The sequence below is a fragment of the Lissotriton vulgaris genome, chromosome 3_1, assembly GCF_964263255.1.
Source record: "Lissotriton vulgaris chromosome 3_1, aLisVul1.2, whole genome shotgun sequence".
Classification (NCBI taxonomy): Eukaryota; Metazoa; Chordata; class Amphibia; order Caudata; family Salamandridae; genus Lissotriton; species Lissotriton vulgaris.
Window position 1 is genome coordinate 336,235,239 of NC_141689.1, and position 18,686 is coordinate 336,253,924.

Consider the following 18,686-nt stretch of genomic DNA (forward strand, 5'->3'; position numbering starts at 1 on the left):
CTGGATGGCTAGTAAATTAGTATGCCAAGGCCAGTGCCGCCCATGATATTGGGAACGTCACCCCCTTGCCCTGGCAACAATTTGGCACCATAGAAGGCAGGAAATTGGGTGTGTTGGACATTCATGTTAGTCACAAACCCTTTGTCCAAGCCTCCCTCGCTGGAAGGACTCCCAGCAGCAGGAGGTCAGACTTGTGGCTGTGGTGGCAGCATCCATTTTGTGATGCTGAGACTTGAGTTAACTTTAACCGGGGTTCACAGTTACATACATGTCGTGTCCCTCTAGAAGGGTGGAATGCTACCCCCGTCGCCAGAATTGGCGAGGGGGTATTATTCCAATTCGTATGACACCTTACTCGACATGTTTTGATAATGCTATGTCAAAGATAGCAATAACCGCGAGGTTATAATGCATTTAAGAGCATATGGTATAGCGTTATCATGGAAACAGCTAAAGGACTTGGTTCCGAAAGCTGTAGACAGGATCAGCTCATGCTAGAGCACTATCTCACATAATTCCAAGCACTCTGCCTCCAGGATTGTTAAGGCCTGCCATAGGAGTGACTTATAGGAGTATATGTGTCCATTTTAGGTTTAGATATAGGTATACTATATCTAAAGCAAAGGGTGATTACACCACCTTGCCCCAGCTGAATGATCAGCCAGTTGTGTCAGATTTGGATAGCCAGCCAGGGGTGGCATAATACATGCTGCAGCTCCTGGTAGGCCCTGGGTGCACCTATGCCCTGGCTGATAAGGTGACCCAGTATCCAATTAGATATGTACCTAAGGTACATGGAGTCCATTTTAACAGAGAGAGCACGAAGCCTGGGGTCCTGAATAGCAGGATCCCAGACAAACTAAGTCGAAAACCAGCAAAACACTAGGCAAAAAGTTGGGGGCAACCATAGTCAGATATCCACCTTCCTACACCGAGTGACTCACAAATGTAAGGTACACCCAGGAGTGGTACAGGGTATTTTCTAGCATTAGGGAAAACCCTGGTTCAGTTTCTGAGGCACCATCAAGAACGTGCAATGTCAGCACTTTTGCATACTGGTGCCCAAAGAGCCATTTTCTCAGAGATGCAATCGCCTTACTGTGAAGCAAGGGATATCTATACATCTTCCACCTCTTTTTTTTTTTCTCCTCCCTTGTGTATCTGAAGATCAGGAACGACCTGGCTCAAGTCCTCTTGGTGGCTCTGGATTGTTCCCGGGGAGTGAAGTACTCAGAACCTCTTATCAGGCTGCCATTTTCAAAGGACTTTGTATATTAAATGTTTTTCTAGTGTCTTGCGCCCATCCACAAAAACCTTTTATTTTGGACACTGGAATAAGTTTGTGGAAATAATGTATCTGGTGGATACTTTATCTAACCTTAGATTCCACAAGGCTATCTTGTGTCTCAATTTGGTGGAATGGATTCTTTTCTCAATCCATAAAAAATGTCCCATTTGAGAGATCTGCACACTGTCATAATAGCCTGCTTGTCAAGCTCCACATTCGATGGTGTACACAGCCAAGAAACGAATGTCAGTTTGAATGAGGTGGCACATATATGTGGCTCCTGTGTTACTTCCTCTGCATGAAGGAATCCACAGGGAGCATCACAACTCCACTTGCTGGGATACGTTTTGTCCTTGGTGAGACCATTTACTTGCAAAGTTGTTGGATGTTTTGTTTTTTGTTCTGTCTTTAGCCAAGGTGGGTCTTGCAGCGGGCACCTTTAAAGGTTATTTGTTGGGCCTTTCGGCCTTTTTGCATTAACCGGACCAACAGTCTTTATATCTGAAAGAGACACGTTCGTGATAGATTCCTTACCTTAGAATATCCCCAGGCGTCAGACTGGATCCGGAAATTTTTGCGTAGCAGTACCCTTGCGTGTCAGCAGGCATCTGCGGCTCCGCGTCCGTCGTCGGCGTCGTGGGCGCTGTGATGACGTCGTCGGAGTACTTAGACGCCGCCTCCGCGTGCTGACGTCAGTTCTTCTTTTTTCCGCGCCAGCCAGCGCAGATCTGGAAAAAGCAGTTCCCTAGTCATTTTTTGACTAACTTTTTGGATCTTTTGATCTATTTCGAAGTCTTCACGACTCCGACGGTGCCGTTAGGGATGCCGGCTTCAAGCATTGCGGCGAGTGCGAACGCCTCATGGCGGTTACGGATCCGCACCGCCTGTGCCTGACGTGTTTGGGTGTCGACCATGACGACGAGGCCTGCCCCGACTGTCGGGCCCTCTCGAGGAAGGCCAGGCGGGAGCGGTCCCGCAGGCGACTCGAGATCCGCCAGTCGGCCCCGCGCCGTGTGAGGTCCGGGTCCCACGGGAGGTCGAGGGACAGGTCGCGGGGGCGGAGCCGTCACAGCTCCGGGAGTCGGCGCCACTCCTCCGGGTCCAAGTCGTCAGGTAAGAAGCATTAGAAGTCGAAGAGACATCATCGCTCTTCCGACTCCCCCCCGACGCTCGCGCGATGCGGCCGGGGGTTCGGGTGACACCGCCCACGCGGCTCCTCAGGAGTCGCGGGCGCCGCGTTCGGCTCCATACCCCCCGGTCCCTGGGCTGAACGCGACGCCGGAGGAGATAGAGCGCTTCCTCATGGCCTTCGGGCCCAGCGAACCCGTCTGGGGGCCCTAGTGGGTCGGGGGCTGCGTCCCCGACGCAGTCGGATGCTTCGGCCTCGACGCCGCCGGCGTCTTCGGCGCCGCAGGGCCCCACGATCCCTACGCCGCCTATGCCCTCGGGCTCGGCGCCGCAGGGTTCAGCGGTCCCGGCGTCGTCGGTGCCTTCGGGCCCGACGCCGCAGGGTGCCGTTCGGCCCTCGTCGGGCGCTGGAATGTCCCCGGTGGACCTTACGACCCCCCCGGGGTGGGTCCTTGTGGTGTCCCCTCCGGCGTCGGCCCCGGCCGACGCCGTCCCCAATGCCTCCTATCTATGGGTTCCGGCGTCGGGACGGCGCCTGTCGGCGCCGATCTCGACGCCGTTCGGGGATTTCCATCCCTATGAACCATCCTCATTCACTTACGACCCTGAGTCTCAGGAGATGGGGGAAGAGGAGGATTGGGAGGGGTCTGAGGACCCTCTGACGAGGGAATATCAGTCTACCATGGACTGGACAGGAGACCTAGGGGAGGCCAGTGGCCTGGACACCTCTCCAGACACTGGATTCGTCTCTCCTCCTTCCGTGGCTTCGGAGGAGGGCGCGACATATAGTGTGGTGTTGATGAGGGCTGCTAAGGCATTGGGCCTTGAGCTCCCCGTCGCGGCCGTGAGGACTAACCTCCTCACTGAGGTCCTTAAGCCGCAGTCATGCTCCATGGAGCCTATGCTGCCGTTTAATGAGGCCTTGTCGGACGTTCTTTTGGGCACTTGGTCCAGGCCCGCTACAGGTTCGCCTGTAGATAGGAACGTGGCCAGACGCCACCGCCCGGCTCCGGGCGACCCATGTTTCCTGTCCACCCACCCCACCCCCGAGAGTCTGGTTATCCAGGCCTCTAACTCCCAGACCGCCTTCCCGTCGGCTCCCCCTGATCGGGAATCCAAGAGGTACGAGGCCTTTGGCAAAAAGGTATTCTCGTCCCTTAGCTTAGGACTGCGGTCTTCCAACACCGCATGCCTCTTGGGCCGTTACACCCTTTCTATATGGGAAACGGTGGCGGAATTGCTGCCAGAGTGTCCGTTGCAGGTACGGGCCAAACTCGGCCAAGCCCTAGTGGAGGGCCGGGACGCAGCGAAGTATTCGATCAGGTGCGGACTGGATACAACTGACTCGCTGGGCAGAGCGATGGCTACGACGGTGGCGATTCGACGCCACGCCTGGCTGAGATCCGCCAACTTCTCGGCTGATGTCCAGAATACCCTCATGGACGTGCCGTTCGATGGCCGTCGCCTCTTTGGCGACAAGGCCGACCACGCGCTTGAGCGCTTTAAGGACTCCAGGGCTACGGCCAAGTCCTTGGGCCCCTCGGCCCCGCGCCAGCAAGTGGGTGCCTTTCGCTCCTTTCGTGGCCAAGGAAGGGGCGTCCCCACGCGTGCCGCCAACCACTCGCCGCAAACTATCGTCCAGCGCGGCGGCGGCCGTGGAAACCGCCGTGGAGGCGGTCGGGGAGGCAAGCGGAGCCAGTCCACACCTGCCCCCGCAGCATCCGCCTCTAAACCTTCCTAGTCCGTGCTTTTCGGCCCATGTGACGCCAGTGGGGGGCAGGGTTCGCCATCACCACTCTCACTGGCGCACAGTCACTTCGGACAGGTGGGTGCTGCAGATCGTCCGAAGGGGCTACTCCCTCCCCTTCGAGATGACCCCTCAAGCCATGCCACCGCAACACCACCGCGTATCGGGGGATCATTTGCGGCTCCTGCAGGAGGAAGTTTCGGCCCTCTTGGCCAAGGGGGCCATCGAGCGTTCCTGGGCCAGAAGTAGGTCGTGGTTGCTACTCCCACTACTTCCTGGTACCCAAGACGGGCAAAGGGGGCCTACGCCCTATCTTGGATCTGAGGAACGTCAACGGCTTCCTCCGGAAGGAGAAGTTCAAAATGCTGACCTTGGCTCAGGTCTTGGCTGCCCTAGACCCAGGAGACTGGATGGTAGCGTTGGACTTGCAGGACGCATATTTCCACATCCCCGTCCTGCCGGCCCACCGGCGTTGCCTGCGGTTCACGGTAGACCACGAGCACTTTCAGTTTACCGTGCTCCCCTTCGGCCTTACCAGCGCCCCACGGGTGTTCACGAAAGTGATGGCGGTGGGCGCAGCTCACTTGCACAGGTTAGGGGTGTCAGTCTTCCCCTACCTAGACGACTGGTTGTTGAAGGCGGGCTCGCCCCAGGCAGTCGTCAGCCACCTCCAGACTACGGCGGATCTCCTGCACCTGCTGGGATTTTCCATCAATGTGCCGAAGTCACACCTGTGTCCCTCTCAGAAGCTCCTTTTCATCGGAGCGGTTCTCGACTCGGCGCAGTTTCGGGTTTACCCGCCCGAACAGCGGGTCCGGGATATACAGGCTCTGATTCCGGTCTTTCGGCCGTTATCCCGGGTTTCGGTCAGGTTGACGCTGGGCTTCTGGGGCTGATGGCCTCCTGCATCCTTCTGGTGCATCACGCACGGTGGCGGAGTCGGGCTCTGCAGTGGGACCTGAAGTTTCAGTGGGCCCAGCACCGGGGCGACCTGTCCGGCCATGTCCTGATCTCGGAGGGCACTGCGAGACCGCTGCAGTGGTGGCTCACGGACCGCGATTGGGTCAACGGCAGATCCCTCTCCCTTCCCCAACCGGAGCACGTAGTTGTGACGGACGTGTCCCTCCAGGGCTGGGGAGGCCACTTGGGAGAGGCGGAGATCAGAGGACTCTGGTCTCCGGCGGAGTCCCGGCTCCATATCAACCTGTTGGAGCTGCGGGCGATTCGTCTGGCACTGAAAGCATTCCTCCCGTCTGTCCGAGGGAGCGCAGTGCAAGTGTTCACCGACAACACTACCGCCATGTGGTACTGCAACAAACAGGGCGGAGTGGGGTCGTGGACCCTTTGCCAGGAGGCTCTGCGTCTCTGGCAATGGCTGGAACATCAGGGCGTGACTCTGGTGGTTCAACACCTGGCAGGTTCTCTGAACGCCAGGGCGGACGAACTCAGCCGTCGGTGCTCGATGGATCATGAATGGCGTCTGAACTCGGACGTGGCCCAGGGCCTCTTTCGGCAATGGGGAGAGCCTTGGTTAGATCTATTCGCCACCGAAGAGAACGCGCAATGTCATCAGTTCTGCGCGTTGGAATTTCCAAGGCGGCACTCGCTCGGAGACGCTTTTCGTCGCGAGTGGAGCTGCGGTCTGTTGTACGCCTTTCCGCCTATACCACTTCTGCCCAGAGTGCTGAAGAAGATCAAGCGCGACCGGGCACAAGTCATCCTTGTGGCTCCGGACTGGGCTCGAAGGTACTGGTATCCCGAGCTACTCAGCTTGCCAGTCGATCCCCCGATTCGTCTGCCTCTTCAGGAGGACCTTCTGTCGCAGCAGCAGGGGACGATCCTCCACCCGAACCTGTCCAGTCTCCACCTCCATGCTTGGAGATTGAGCGGCGACAGTTGAGGCCATTTGACTTGCCTCCTGAAGTTTGCAACATCATTCTGGCAGCCAGGCGTCCCTCCACAAAGACGGTATACGCCTGCAGGTGGAACAGATTTGTGGCATGGTGCACAGCGAAGGCTGTGGATCCCCTCAATGCCCCTCTCTCCGAGGTTCTTCTCTTCCTTCTTTCTCTTGCCCAGCAGGGCTCTGCTCTGGGCACTCTCAAGGGCTATCTTTCGGCTCTTTCAGCCTTTCTGAGGCTGCCTGACCAACCTTCTTTGTTCAAGTCCCCTATTGTTAACAGATTCCTGAAAGGCATCACTCATACCTTTCCTCCTGTTCCTTTCGTGATGCCTCAGTGGGACTTGAACCTGGTTCTCACCTTTCTGATGTGCGCTCCCTTTGAGCCACTTCATAACTGTCCGCTTCGCCTTCTTTCTTTGAAGACTGCCTTCCTGGTAGCCATCACCTCTGCCAGGAGAGTGAGTGAGCTCCAGGCCCTCTCTTGTAAGCCTCCCTTCCTGTCAGTCCATCCGGACAAGGTTGTTTTGAGGACTAGGCCCTCTTTCTTGCCAAAGGTGGTCACGGCCTTCCACATTGGGCAGTCCATCACATTGCCCACCTTCTTTCCGCCTCCGCACCCCTCGAGAGAGGAGGAGAGGCTCCACCGTCTGGACCCAAAACGTGCGCTCTCGTTCTATCTGGATCGCACACGCCAGTTCCGGGTGGATGATCAACTCTTTGTTGGGTACGCGGGCGCTAAGAAAGGGAAAGCGGTGCACAAGAGGACCATCTCACGATGGATTATCATGTGCATCGAGGCGTGTTACTCCTTGGCTAAGAAGGAACCACCTGTTGGGCTGCGGGCTCATTCCACTCGAGCCACGGCCACTACAACTGCCTTGGGCCGAGGTGTGCCCTTGCAGGACATTTGCCAGGCGGCTACGTGGGCCTCGTTGCACACGTTTGCTAGGCACTACTGCCTGGATAGTCAAGTCCGGAGAGACGGCTTCTTTGGCCGCTCGGTTCTCCAGGACTTTCTGGTGTAAATATTGGTTCGCAGACCCGCCACCACGGGGATGGTATTGCTGGGGTATCTATTCTAAGGTAAGGAATCTATCACTAACGTGTCTCTTTCAGATGCACAAGTTACTACTTGTGTAACAATATATCTGTAAGAGACATTAGTTAGTGATAGATTCCTTACCGACCCACCCATCCTCCCCGTTCTGCGAACCGATATCTAGGGTTAAGGTCATCCCCTTTCAGGGCCCTAGTTTCTTGGCACCAGTGTCGGTTTTTTGTCATGGCTCTGCGCTTCTGGCGCGGAAAAGCTGTGGCTAAGAACTGACGTCAGCACCCGGAGGCGGCGTCTAAGTACTCCGACGACGTCATCACGGCGCCGACGACGGACGCGGAGCCGCAGACAACGCCTGCCGACGCGCAAGGGTACTGCTACGCAAAAATTTCCGGATCCAGTCTGACGCCTGGGGATATTCTAAGGTAAGGAATCTATCACTAACTAATGTCTCTTACAGATATATTGTTACACAAGTAGTAACTTGTGCTTTAATCACCTGTTTTCTTAAATGCCTGGTTCACATGTTTCCACTAAAGTTTTTTGTGATGCTACAGAATGCCTAAAGCGCAACCATTTGTCATACAGTCGTAATCTAGCAGTGTCTCTATTGCCACGTCGCTGTCAGCAGAGGCTTCATTCTGTTTTTTTTGGTTCTGACCAGACATGGAGCACCCCAACTTACTGATGGTGATGTGGAAGGGCGGGTGGCTCACTTCCTCCTCATTGTACATCTACTGCCTTATACTTACACTTACAAAATGCAGCAGGCTTGACCCCTCCTGTGAAACAGAGCTTGACTTTTTGAATGGGCCAACAGCAGGGGAAAGTTCCACATTTGCAGTGGTGTTTTGGAGGGCAGCTGAGTTATTAGAATTACAGTTGCCCTTAGTTGAAACTATGGCAAATGTTCTAAAGAAGATTTTCCAACTTTGGCTGGCGAAATCCAATTTTTCTCCCATTCAATTATGCCATGAATGATGCTTTTATGAGTACGTAGTTGAAGCCATTTCTTTGTCTGCGCATTATTTTGCTTGTTGTCGGACGGCACAGACTTGCACCCAGTGACGCAAATTTTCTCACTAAGCACCCTACCCCAGAAAGTCTTAACGTGCAGGCTTCGACCTGTATTGTTTATCCAAACTCATTTCCAATCAATCCCATGGATAACAAATCCAAATGGATTGATGCTTTTAGCTAATCAATGTTTTCTTCTGTCGTCTTGGCACTGCGGTTCATAAATGCAGCCTGCCTGGTAGATCGCTACAAGTGTTCTTTATGGGATATAGCTAGCAAGATCTTGCTGGTGGTCTCAAACTGTATTTCCTCATAGACTCACAATATCCATGGTTAACAAGAGTTGGTGAAATAGGTTATCTGTGAATGCTTGGACACAAACTGCATTAGTACAGCAGCAGGGACCAGTTTTGTGTTCTAAAGGTATGGATGGATGAGGTTGGCACGATTTTCTGACTGTGTGCTAGCATAGCCATTCAATGGGTCTAGACTTTTCAGGGTGAAGTCAGACTCCATCTTGGAGATGTGTAAAGACAATAGTTCCACTGCATTAATTGGTGCTATAAATCGTTCACCTGCCTGTTTTGTATATACAGGGGCTATCCCAGGAGGCTTAGCCTATTGACAACTGCAGCCAATGATTCAGCAGACAGCAGAGTTTCTAGATCAACTGCCAGAGCTGAAAGCATCCAGATTGCCCTTTGAGACCATAACAGTCCCAGGAAAGACCGATAACATAACAGCTATTTACCACATCCAAAAGCAGAGGGGGGTGTTTTTGTCCTAGCTGTCAGAACTAGCCCAAAACATCTGGTATTGTGCCATTCGAAATCGCATTCAGCTTCTGGCTGGGTATCTCTCTGGGGTGGGCAATGAATATACAGTGATGTTAAACAGGGGGCATAAACAAGTATTCCAATTCCAATTTGTCTTTATTTGGTTCTTTTACACATAAAAAAAACATAAAAGCGCTTTATCATAAAAACAATTCAATTCATGACACAATTATACGGCTAAAATCAAGTCATACTAAATATTGTTTAAAAAGACCATAAAAACACCATAAAAACATTTATCTAAGATATAAGTGCAAATACAGTTTATAATGCCGTGGTTATGACTAAAAGACAATTCATGCTAAATAAGACAGGCCGAGGAAAAAACGGGTTTATCAATTACTCAAATCTCCCTTTTTCATACCCATAATTCACGGTGTGCATAGTGAAATAATTATTGAATATTATATATTTCACACAAAGAGCACGCCTCCTTGGTTTTTCAGCATATTTTTAGAGATTTGATCGGTGTCGATAAATGCATTAAAAAAATGTAACAATATGCCTCGATATCCCTTCCTGTTTCAGGAACTGCAAGAATAGTCGTGCAGGACGACATCTTCTCAAGCCGATAAAGTGTAGTATGGGGATCAACCAGATATTCTTATGTTCTAGGTAGAATTTGCAGAACAACACAGTGTGCATTGTTGTCTGCTTAGATCTATCGTCACAGGGGCAGCAAGGTAGTTCTATGGACCATTTTTTACTTTCTGGAAATACAACCAAACGATGAAAGATGTTGAGCCTGAATCTAACTAACAGAAATCTCTCAAACACTAAAATTGTGTGTTAGATACGGCTCAATAGAAAATGTCGTTTGAATGGCTATAGAGTGTTGTACTGAGGGTTTGGTTACCTCCCTAGCCAACCTTACTTCATCTAGATGTGCTAGGCACATAGCCTTCAGAGTCTTTCTTGGTAAGGAACATATGGAAGACGGGTTTAAGTAATATTTTTCTAAACCCAGGTCTATTAGGAAACGTTTTACGTAAAGTAACCTACCGATCTTATGGTAATGGTCAAGTGACAATATGTTAGAAATGTAAATTATTAGACCCCCTTTAGCTCTACCTGAGGATACTGCATTTGCTGGCGAAAAGAATGTCTTATAGCCCACTAAATGGATAGGCACGGTGGACCAAGTCTCCTGGAGACAGATTATACTATGGTTTTGTACACAATCCCGCCAGGTGACCATATCCCTTTTATTTTTAAGTCCCGCTATGTTCCAAGACATCAACCCAATTGAAAAATGACTGCTTTCGCGTTTACTACCTGCCAAACCACTATCATCTCTTGTACCAGGTACCATTCTTAGGGATGTTATCAGGTTGTCACTTCCAGAACTGGTATTTACTGTTGTGTTTTGCCTAGACCCCGTAAACCCAGAAGCCAAATCAACCCCCCTATAGTCTGTTGTTTCCAATCCCTCCCCTAGGGGCTCTTGTTGCGACGTTAAATCCTTGTCCCTTTGCAAATCGTCCTTTGGAGAACACCTATATTCCAATGGTCCATGAGCTGGCTCGGTCCCCACCAACGGGTTGTAGAGTCAATCAAAACCTTCTAATCCAGAAAGTGCTGAAAATCGATTACCAGTGGAGAGGTTGTAACAAGTACACGAGGGGCAGAAGAATCTTTGAATAATTAACAGGTCCTTTCAAAAATAGGAGACACCCTCAATCTGTCTGCCACTGCACAAACTGCCCAGACTTAGCCCCAGATACACAGAGTCCATAGGCAAGACACTATGAATAAATTGGTCATGAATGTTTCCTTATGCTTTTCCTCCACTGCATCCGATCGCATACATTCTGGGGAAAAAGAGGCCAAAATCCAGGACCCTTATTCTGTGGCACCAACTTGGCCAACAGACCCATGGTAGTTGATGCTCTTGGGAATGTCAGTACATCAGCATAAAAAGCTACTGATCAAATCAGATCACCTGACTCCGCATTAGACCTCAGACCTGGGACAGATGAATTTAGAAATCTGGCACCTAAGGTCCAAGAGCAAAGTGTGTGTGCATATCCTGTGTGAGGCTTGCAAACCCACCATGTGAGCCTGTTATGTTGCAAAGTGGAAACAATTCGTCTTCTATTGCTTAGTAAAGCAGATATACCCATTCAAAGCACCAAAAGCAACCTCAAACATGGCACCCTTGATTCCCAAGGGAATCGCTGAAACTGATCTTAACCCTTTTGTTGTTTACTTATGAATGCCCACTGTAAACACAACAAAGATACAAATAAAGTTTTCAGTACATTTATTGAAACGTCTGTTGTCTTGCATTGAAAGAGTGAGCTGCAATTGTTAGGCAGCTAAAACAAAGCAATGTAACCATTATCATGAACATGGTAAAAAGAACAGTCCAGACATGGCTGATTTCTTAGTATTTTTTCTCATCACTACCCCTACTCTGAGAGCATAGTGTGTGTACCCTCTGGCCAGTCTCTTAGGTTAGACTGAGCCCCCAAGTCGAGAAATCTGGACCAGGGAATCAGCCATGAGGTGAATTGGGCTCCCTCTCTGCAGGATAGAAGATCAGCGCCAGCAGAGCTGCAATGTGAACACAGCATTAGTCCCAGCACTGTCGTTGCTGCAGTGCCCCTCTGACCCATACAGGGACAGTTCACTGTTTATGTAATGAACCACTGTTTGATGTTCAGCTCTGATGCACTGATGTCTAGATGTTGGAAGATTCCTTCAAACGGAAAATGCAAGCACTTGGATAACTTGTTCTGTGTTCTAAAAACAAGCAGCATGTACACCGTCATCTCAAAATACCATGCACGCCTAAACAAATGCGATTGCTAAAATTGTCACCCTAAAACGTGAAAATGTAAAAAATAAAAATGGGTAACCAAAGTGGGCCCAAGAAGCCCTCACTACAACAGTTGCATGCCACACATTTTCAACCCCATGACACATTTGCCTCCTGTTTTGTTTTTTAGTATTTTTTTATTTTATTTGTTCTTTGGCTTTCTCCTCTAAATCTTTAGTCCTTTTGGGGTATAAAACCTAGACAGAAACTCTGTTACCATTAATTTAAATGGACTCATTGCATCACTTCCTGTCAACCCTGTAGTCTCTGTGTTAATGCCGGGTGGTGCCTCCTAGCTCTGGTAACTGTTACGACAAATACATTTCGAACCCAATCTGACTTCTTGAAAGGGCTTCATATAAGGATTCTGCAGCAGCCATCGTACCTGTCAGTAAATTACGTTATTAAAGATAAAATGATTTGTTCTTTTCAGAGGGCTAATCTTGCTTCATTATCTCACCTCACATCTTGGTGCAGATAAGGTGCCTTGTTTATGAACGTCATTTTTCAAAATTGTATTTTCTAGTTGCAGCTCTGATTTCTAGACTGTTTTGTTGTGGATAAAGATAGAACCGATGTGTTTGGGCTCGTTGGTCATTTGTTTCCTTTAACTGTGATGCCACACCTCACTCCTTGCTGGCTCGGTAGCTGGAGCCACTTTAACACGTGTTGCTAGGATAAAAGTTTCAGCGATTTTTTTAATGAATGGTGAATTTATGGTAGGATAGCAGATCTGTTTAAGAAAAAGTGGATTATTTTAAATTACTTTTGTCATTCTCTGTTCTTTCCCTGTATCGAACATCGTTTAAAAAAAAAAACAGTACATTGTATTGAAAAGGGTTTAAATGTTTTGATATAGATGTTTGTTAATCATTATTTTCTTTTCTTTCAGGACACCGGTATCAGTGTAAGAAAAAGAGTTATAAAAATATTGCGAGATATTTGCCTTGAACAACCTACCTTTCCAAAAATTACAGAAATGTGTGTGAAAATGATTCGCAGAGTAAATGATGAGGAAGGAATAAAGGTAGTAATATTTGCTTCTTACATGCAATCTGACATGACTCCTTAGCACTTATGCTTATTGTTTTTAAGGAGTTCTCTTTTTGCAGCATTTTGTCTTTTCTAGTTTATCATGTAATGAAAATTCAGTATCACCAAGCTTTCTTTTTTAGGTATCATCCTGAAGGTTTGTGAATAAGTTTGCCGTTTTACAATTTGAAGCATCTCTGTACAATGTCTAGCTATGTATTAGTCATTGTCATTGTCAATAACAGTCTTAAACTTGATGTTTTATCATCACTTTTGGTTCTAATGGTTTTAATTTTACTGCAACTTACAGGAGCTGCTAAGTTTTGTGCTTTTGTGAAGGTATTTGCTCCTACTGTTTCGAAATAATTTTAGACTGTGTAAACCTAATAGTTCTCTACATAGATTTGTGAAGCTCTGCTATCCTGCCCTCGCATGTTTCTGGACGGTCTTGTGTTTTCCCTTTGAGATAGACACTCATGTGGCCTGAGTTGAAAGTCTCCTGTAATTCAAGCTTGCACAATATGAGCTGGACAGTAATGTCCAGATGATACCCAATGTATGTCCCCTTTTGCACAACCTCATGGTAAATGACCATAGTGGCAGTGTAATATAGTGAATGGCGTACATCTGTTCTATCTCCAACCAATGTATGTTGGACCCTTGCTCTGCATCATGTCTGAGTTTTGTGAAGGATGTCTGTTGGGTTTATAGCCATGCTGGACTCGAGAATGGCTGATTCCATTGGCCTACACATGTGAATGCCTCACAAGATGGTGGTTTTGTGCTGGACAGTTGATGTCCGTCCCGATCACATCTAAATCATCTCTTGTCTGCCTGCTGAAACTGGTAGACCTTATTGGAGGAGAAAATAATAGAAGGGGTTCACACTTATGCAATGAAAGACATTAGTACCAGGATCAGACCTGCTCTATTGCCTTTTGGCCTTGTGAGAAAGTGCCTTCTTGCATGGTATGCCCCCACTTTTTAGTTCTCGCCTGAACCAGCGCGCACGCGTTGCTCTGCGAGGCTTTTTGTAAGGGCTTCCAACTAGGACCACATGCTTGTGCGTGTGTTTTTTTTTTACTCCCACGCTATTGTCCTTTCCATGCGTTTTCCTAAGAAAGCACGCAATTGGCTAAAAGGGGGTGCATGTCCCGCCTTCTCTCTTCCCTGGCCTAGGGAGCGAGCAGCAGCGCGGCCGGGTGCCAGCTGCATACCTCGCATTCCTCACAGTGCGCGCGCACCACGCTTGTTTTTATCTGAGTTGCTGTGGGATGCTGCAGAGGCCCGGCAGCATGCACAGCTCGTGAGCCTGGGATCCCCCGTGCCACCTTCCTGTCCAGGCACAGGCCTCTCCAAAGCTCCTCTCTATGTTGAGTTTATTTGGTATACTTTTGTTTATATAGCACCTTGAATCTATCTCTGCCCAAGTAGTTTGGAGCTACAAACATTGGCCACGGTACCTGGACAGTTTTTACTTGAATGGTTTGTTTAACTGCTTTATATAGCGCCAGCGTGTCGTAGTCCAGGTGCTTTGGAATACGCATGGCCCTTTGGAAATGTCAGTAGACCAGATGCAAGCTCTTTCTACAGTGCCAACATATAAACTGAAACTAATAGTCGCCAATAAGAATTTGTGAGGGTTTCATTGTCAAATGTCACATAGTTGTGCTATGTTATGTCTTATATTAGCCTAGGCGTTTCAACCATTGCACAGTACCTTGATGGCCTGTGGGTAAATTTTTGCGCTATAATAAAACTTAGATATTAAATACCAGATTAAGGGTGCGCGCCTGTTGCTGCCAGCGTTGCTTTTTTAGTCATAGTATTTGTTCATAAGTTAGTGCTAAATTAAAGGGTAACAAATCTGTGTACGTGAAATGACATTTGTGTATGTTATTTAAGTACTAGTTTTACATAGCGCTGCAGGACTTCAGAGGCGTATCTCTCGAGGTGCAGCAGGTGCAGTGGCACCAGCACCCAAAGTTGTGAAGGGCCCGCTGCACCCCAGTTATAAATATTTTTGCCACCTTACACAAGGTAGCAGGGACCGTTACCCTTACAGCCATCAGGGTCCGTGGCACTCTTGCTAGACCATTGCAAACCTGGGGCATCAACATGATTTATGTTAAATAAGAAGAGAAACCGGTTGGGGCTGCCTTAATAAATAACCAACAAGCTTTAAAAAAAAAAAAGAGGTGACAGATGGCAGACAGATTATTAGAGAGAAACAAGTGTCTGCTGTAAACCGGGAGGGGGAAATACTGTTCCCTGAACAGATTCTTAAGTTAGTGGAAAAAGCCGGCCAAAAACTATTTTATTGCGTTGGTCGCTCATGTTTCATAGTATTTTTCAGATTTTGAATTTTTCTGTAGACAAAATACAACAGCAAAAGAAAAAAATATACTCATTTTGGGAAAGAATGCCAACTGTGAAATGAAAAGTGAGACAGTTAAAGTTCCTCTGGGCTTACAGATACCCGAAGGTTGAGTCCTGGCAGGTGCACTTCCGGCACATCTCTGGTGGAATGAAGGGAAGCGTCAGATTGAGGCAGGCTTCAAAGAATGTGGCAGCCTCACTCTGACCCACGCACACCCCTTGCCCTGGGAACCGCTCCATACACATAATTACACACCACATAATTACACTCTACTCAATGCAACGTAAATACACAACATAATGCCACTCAGTACCACATAATTACACACCACATAATTACACTCTACACAATGCAACATAAATACACTCCACATAATACCACTCAGTGCCACATAATTACCCACCACATAATTACTCTACTAATAGCAATATACATATACTCCACATATTACCACTCAGAACCACATAATTACACACCACGCAATTACTCTACACAATGCAACATAAATGCACTTGACATAATTCCACTCAGTACCACATAATTACATGTCACATAAATACACTCTGATCTGAAAGAGACACGTTAGTGATAGATTCCTTACCGTAGAACATCCCCAGGCGTCAGATTGGATCTGGAAACTTTTGCGTAGCAGTACCCTTGCGCGTCGGTAGGCGTCGTCTGCAGCTCCGCGTCCGTCGTTGGCGGCGTGATGTCGTCGGAGTACTTAGACGCCGCCTCCGCGTACTGACTTCAGTTCTTCTTTTTTCCGCGCCAGCCAGCGCAGATCTGGTAAAAGCAGTAACCTCAGTCAATTTTTGACTAACTTTTTGAGATCATTTTTGATCCTTCTTGAAGTCTTGCGACTCCAATCGGTGCCGTAGGGATTCCTGGTTTCAAGCACTGTGAGGATTACGACCTCACGATGTCGGTCACGGATCGTCACCACCTGTGCATAACTTGTCTGGGCGTCGACGACAAGACATGCTCCAACTGCCGGCCCTCTCTTCGAAAGCCAGGCGGGAGCGGTCCCGCAGGCGACTCAAACTCCGGCAGTCGGCCCCGCGCCGTGTGAGGTCCCGGTCCCACGGGAGGTCGAGGGACAGGTCGCGGGGACGGAGCCACCACAGCTCCGGGAGTCGGCACCACTCCTCCGGGTCGAAGTCGTCGTCGGGTAAGAAGCACAAGAAGTCGAGAGGCGTCATCGCTCTTCTGACTCCCCCCGCCACCGACGCTCGCGCGACGCGGCCGGAGGTTTGGGTGACACCGCCCACGCGGCTCCTTTGCTCCGGTTCCGACGTTGGAGCGGCGCCGCATCCGACGCCGTTTGGAAATTTCCACTTCTAGGAACCGGCCCCATTGATTGAAAACCCTGAGTATCAGGAGATGGGTGATGAGGAGGATTGGGAGAGGTCTGAGGACCCTCTGACCAGGGAGTGTCAGTCTCAAGAGGACTGGGCAGGAGACCTTGGGGAGGCCAGTGGCCTGGACACCTCTCCAGATACTGGTTTAGTCTCCCCTCCTACAGTGGCTTCGGAGGAGGGGGCAACCTATAGTGTGGTGTTGATGAGGGCTGCCAAGGCCTTGCGCCTTGAGCTCCCCGTCGCGGCCGTGAAGACTACCCTTCTCACTGAGATCCTTAAACCGCAGTCAAGCTCGGCCGAGCCACTGCTGCCCTTTAATGAGGCCTTGACCGACGTTCTTTTGGGCACCTGGTCCAGGCCCGCTACGGGTTCGCCCGTAGACAGGAATGTGGCCAGACGCCACCGCCCGGCCCCGGGCGACTCAGGTTTCCTGTCCACCCACCCCACCCCCGAGAGTTTGGTCATCCAGGCCTCCAATTCCCAGACCGCATTCCCGTCGGCTCCGCCGGACAGGGAATCCAAGAGGTATGAGAATTATGGAAAGAAAATATTCTCCTCCCTTAGTTTGGGACTGCGGTCTTCCAACACCGCATGCCTCTTGGGCCGCTACACCTACTCTCTGTGGGAGACGGTGGCGGAAGTGCTGCCAGAGTTGTCCGTTTGAGGTACGTGCCAAACTCGGCCAAGCCCTTGTGGAGGGCCGAGATGCAGCCACGTATTCTATCCGGTGTGGGCTGGATACCACCGACTCGCTAGGCAGAGCGATGGCAACGACGGTGGCGGTGAGACGTCACGCCTTGTTGAGGTCCGCCAACTTTTCGGCAGATGTCCAAAAAACTCTGATGGACATGCCATTCGATGGCCGTCGCCTTTTTGGCGACAAGGCAGACCACGCGCTTGAGCGCTTTAAGGACTCCAGGGCTACGGCCAAGTCCTTGGGCCTCTCTGCCCCGCGCCAGCAAACGGGTGCCTTTCGCTCCTTTCGTGGCCAAGGAAAGGGCGCCCCCAAGCGTGCCACCAGCCACTTGCCGCAGACTAACATCCAGCGCGGTGGCGGCCGTGGAAATCGCCGTGGAGGCGGTCGGGGACAACGGCGAGGCCAGTCTACACCTTTCCCCGCAGCATCCGCCTCTAAACCCTCCTAGTCTGTGCTTCTCGGCCCATGTGACGCCAGTGGGGGGGCAGGGTTCGCCATCACCACTCTCACTGGTGCACTGTCACTTCGGACAGTTGGGTGCTGCAGATCGTCCGGAGGGGCTACTCCTTCCCCTTCGAGACGACCCCTCAAGCCATGCCACCGCAACACCACAGCGTATCGGGGGATCACTTGCGGCTTCTGCAGGAGGAAGTTTTGGCCCTCTTGGCCAAGGGGGCCATCGAGCGCGTTCCTGGGCCAGAAGTAGGATGTGGTTGCTACTCCCACTACTTTCTGGTACCCAAGAAGGGCAAAGGGGGCCTACGCCCTATCTTGGACCTACGGAACGTCAACGGCTTCCTCCGGAAGGAGAAGTTCAAAATGCTGACTCTGGCTCAGGTCTTAGCTGCTCTGGACCCAGGAGACTGGATGGCAGCGTTGGACTTGCAGGACGCGTATTTCCTCATCCCCGTCCTGCCGGCCCACCGGCGTTACCTGCGGTTCACGTTAGGCCAGGAGCACTTTCAGTTTACTGTGCTCCCCTTCGGCCTTACCAGCGCCCCACGGGTGTTCACAAAGGTGATGGCGGTGATCGCAGCTCATCTGCGCAGGTTAGGGGTTTCAGTCTTCCCCTACCTCGACGACTGGTTGTTGAAGGTGGGCTCGCCCCAGAGAGTCGTCAACCACCTCCAGACAACGGCAGACCTCTTGCACCAGCTGGGGTTCTCCATCAATGTGCCGAAGTCACACCTGTGCCCTTCTCAGAAGCTCCTTTTCATCTGAGCGGTTTCGGGTTTACCCACCCAAACAGCGGGTTCGGGATATACAGGCTCTGATTGTCTTAAGCTGAATGGGGAGAAGACCGAGGTGGTCATTCTGGGTCGGAATAAACATCTCTGGGGTCCCCGTCATTGGCCCATTGAACTGGGAAATGCGCCGACACCTTCCACTGCAGTTCATAACCTGGGCGTCATTATTGACGAC

At 50.3% G+C, this 18,686-nt stretch overlaps 1 protein-coding gene across 2 annotated transcripts in view; it reads left to right on the forward strand.

Moving 5' to 3' along the window:
* The window catches only part of NIPBL (NIPBL cohesin loading factor), a 1,086,041-nt gene that overhangs the window by 612,279 nt on the left and 455,076 nt on the right, over positions 1-18,686 (forward strand). For both annotated transcript variants that reach the window (XM_086960544.1, XM_086960543.1), the window contains exon 21: positions 12,687-12,821. In XM_086960544.1, the coding sequence (XP_086816670.1) occupies positions 12,687-12,821 (135 nt within the window). The remainder of the gene's footprint in view (positions 1-12,686; positions 12,822-18,686) is intronic.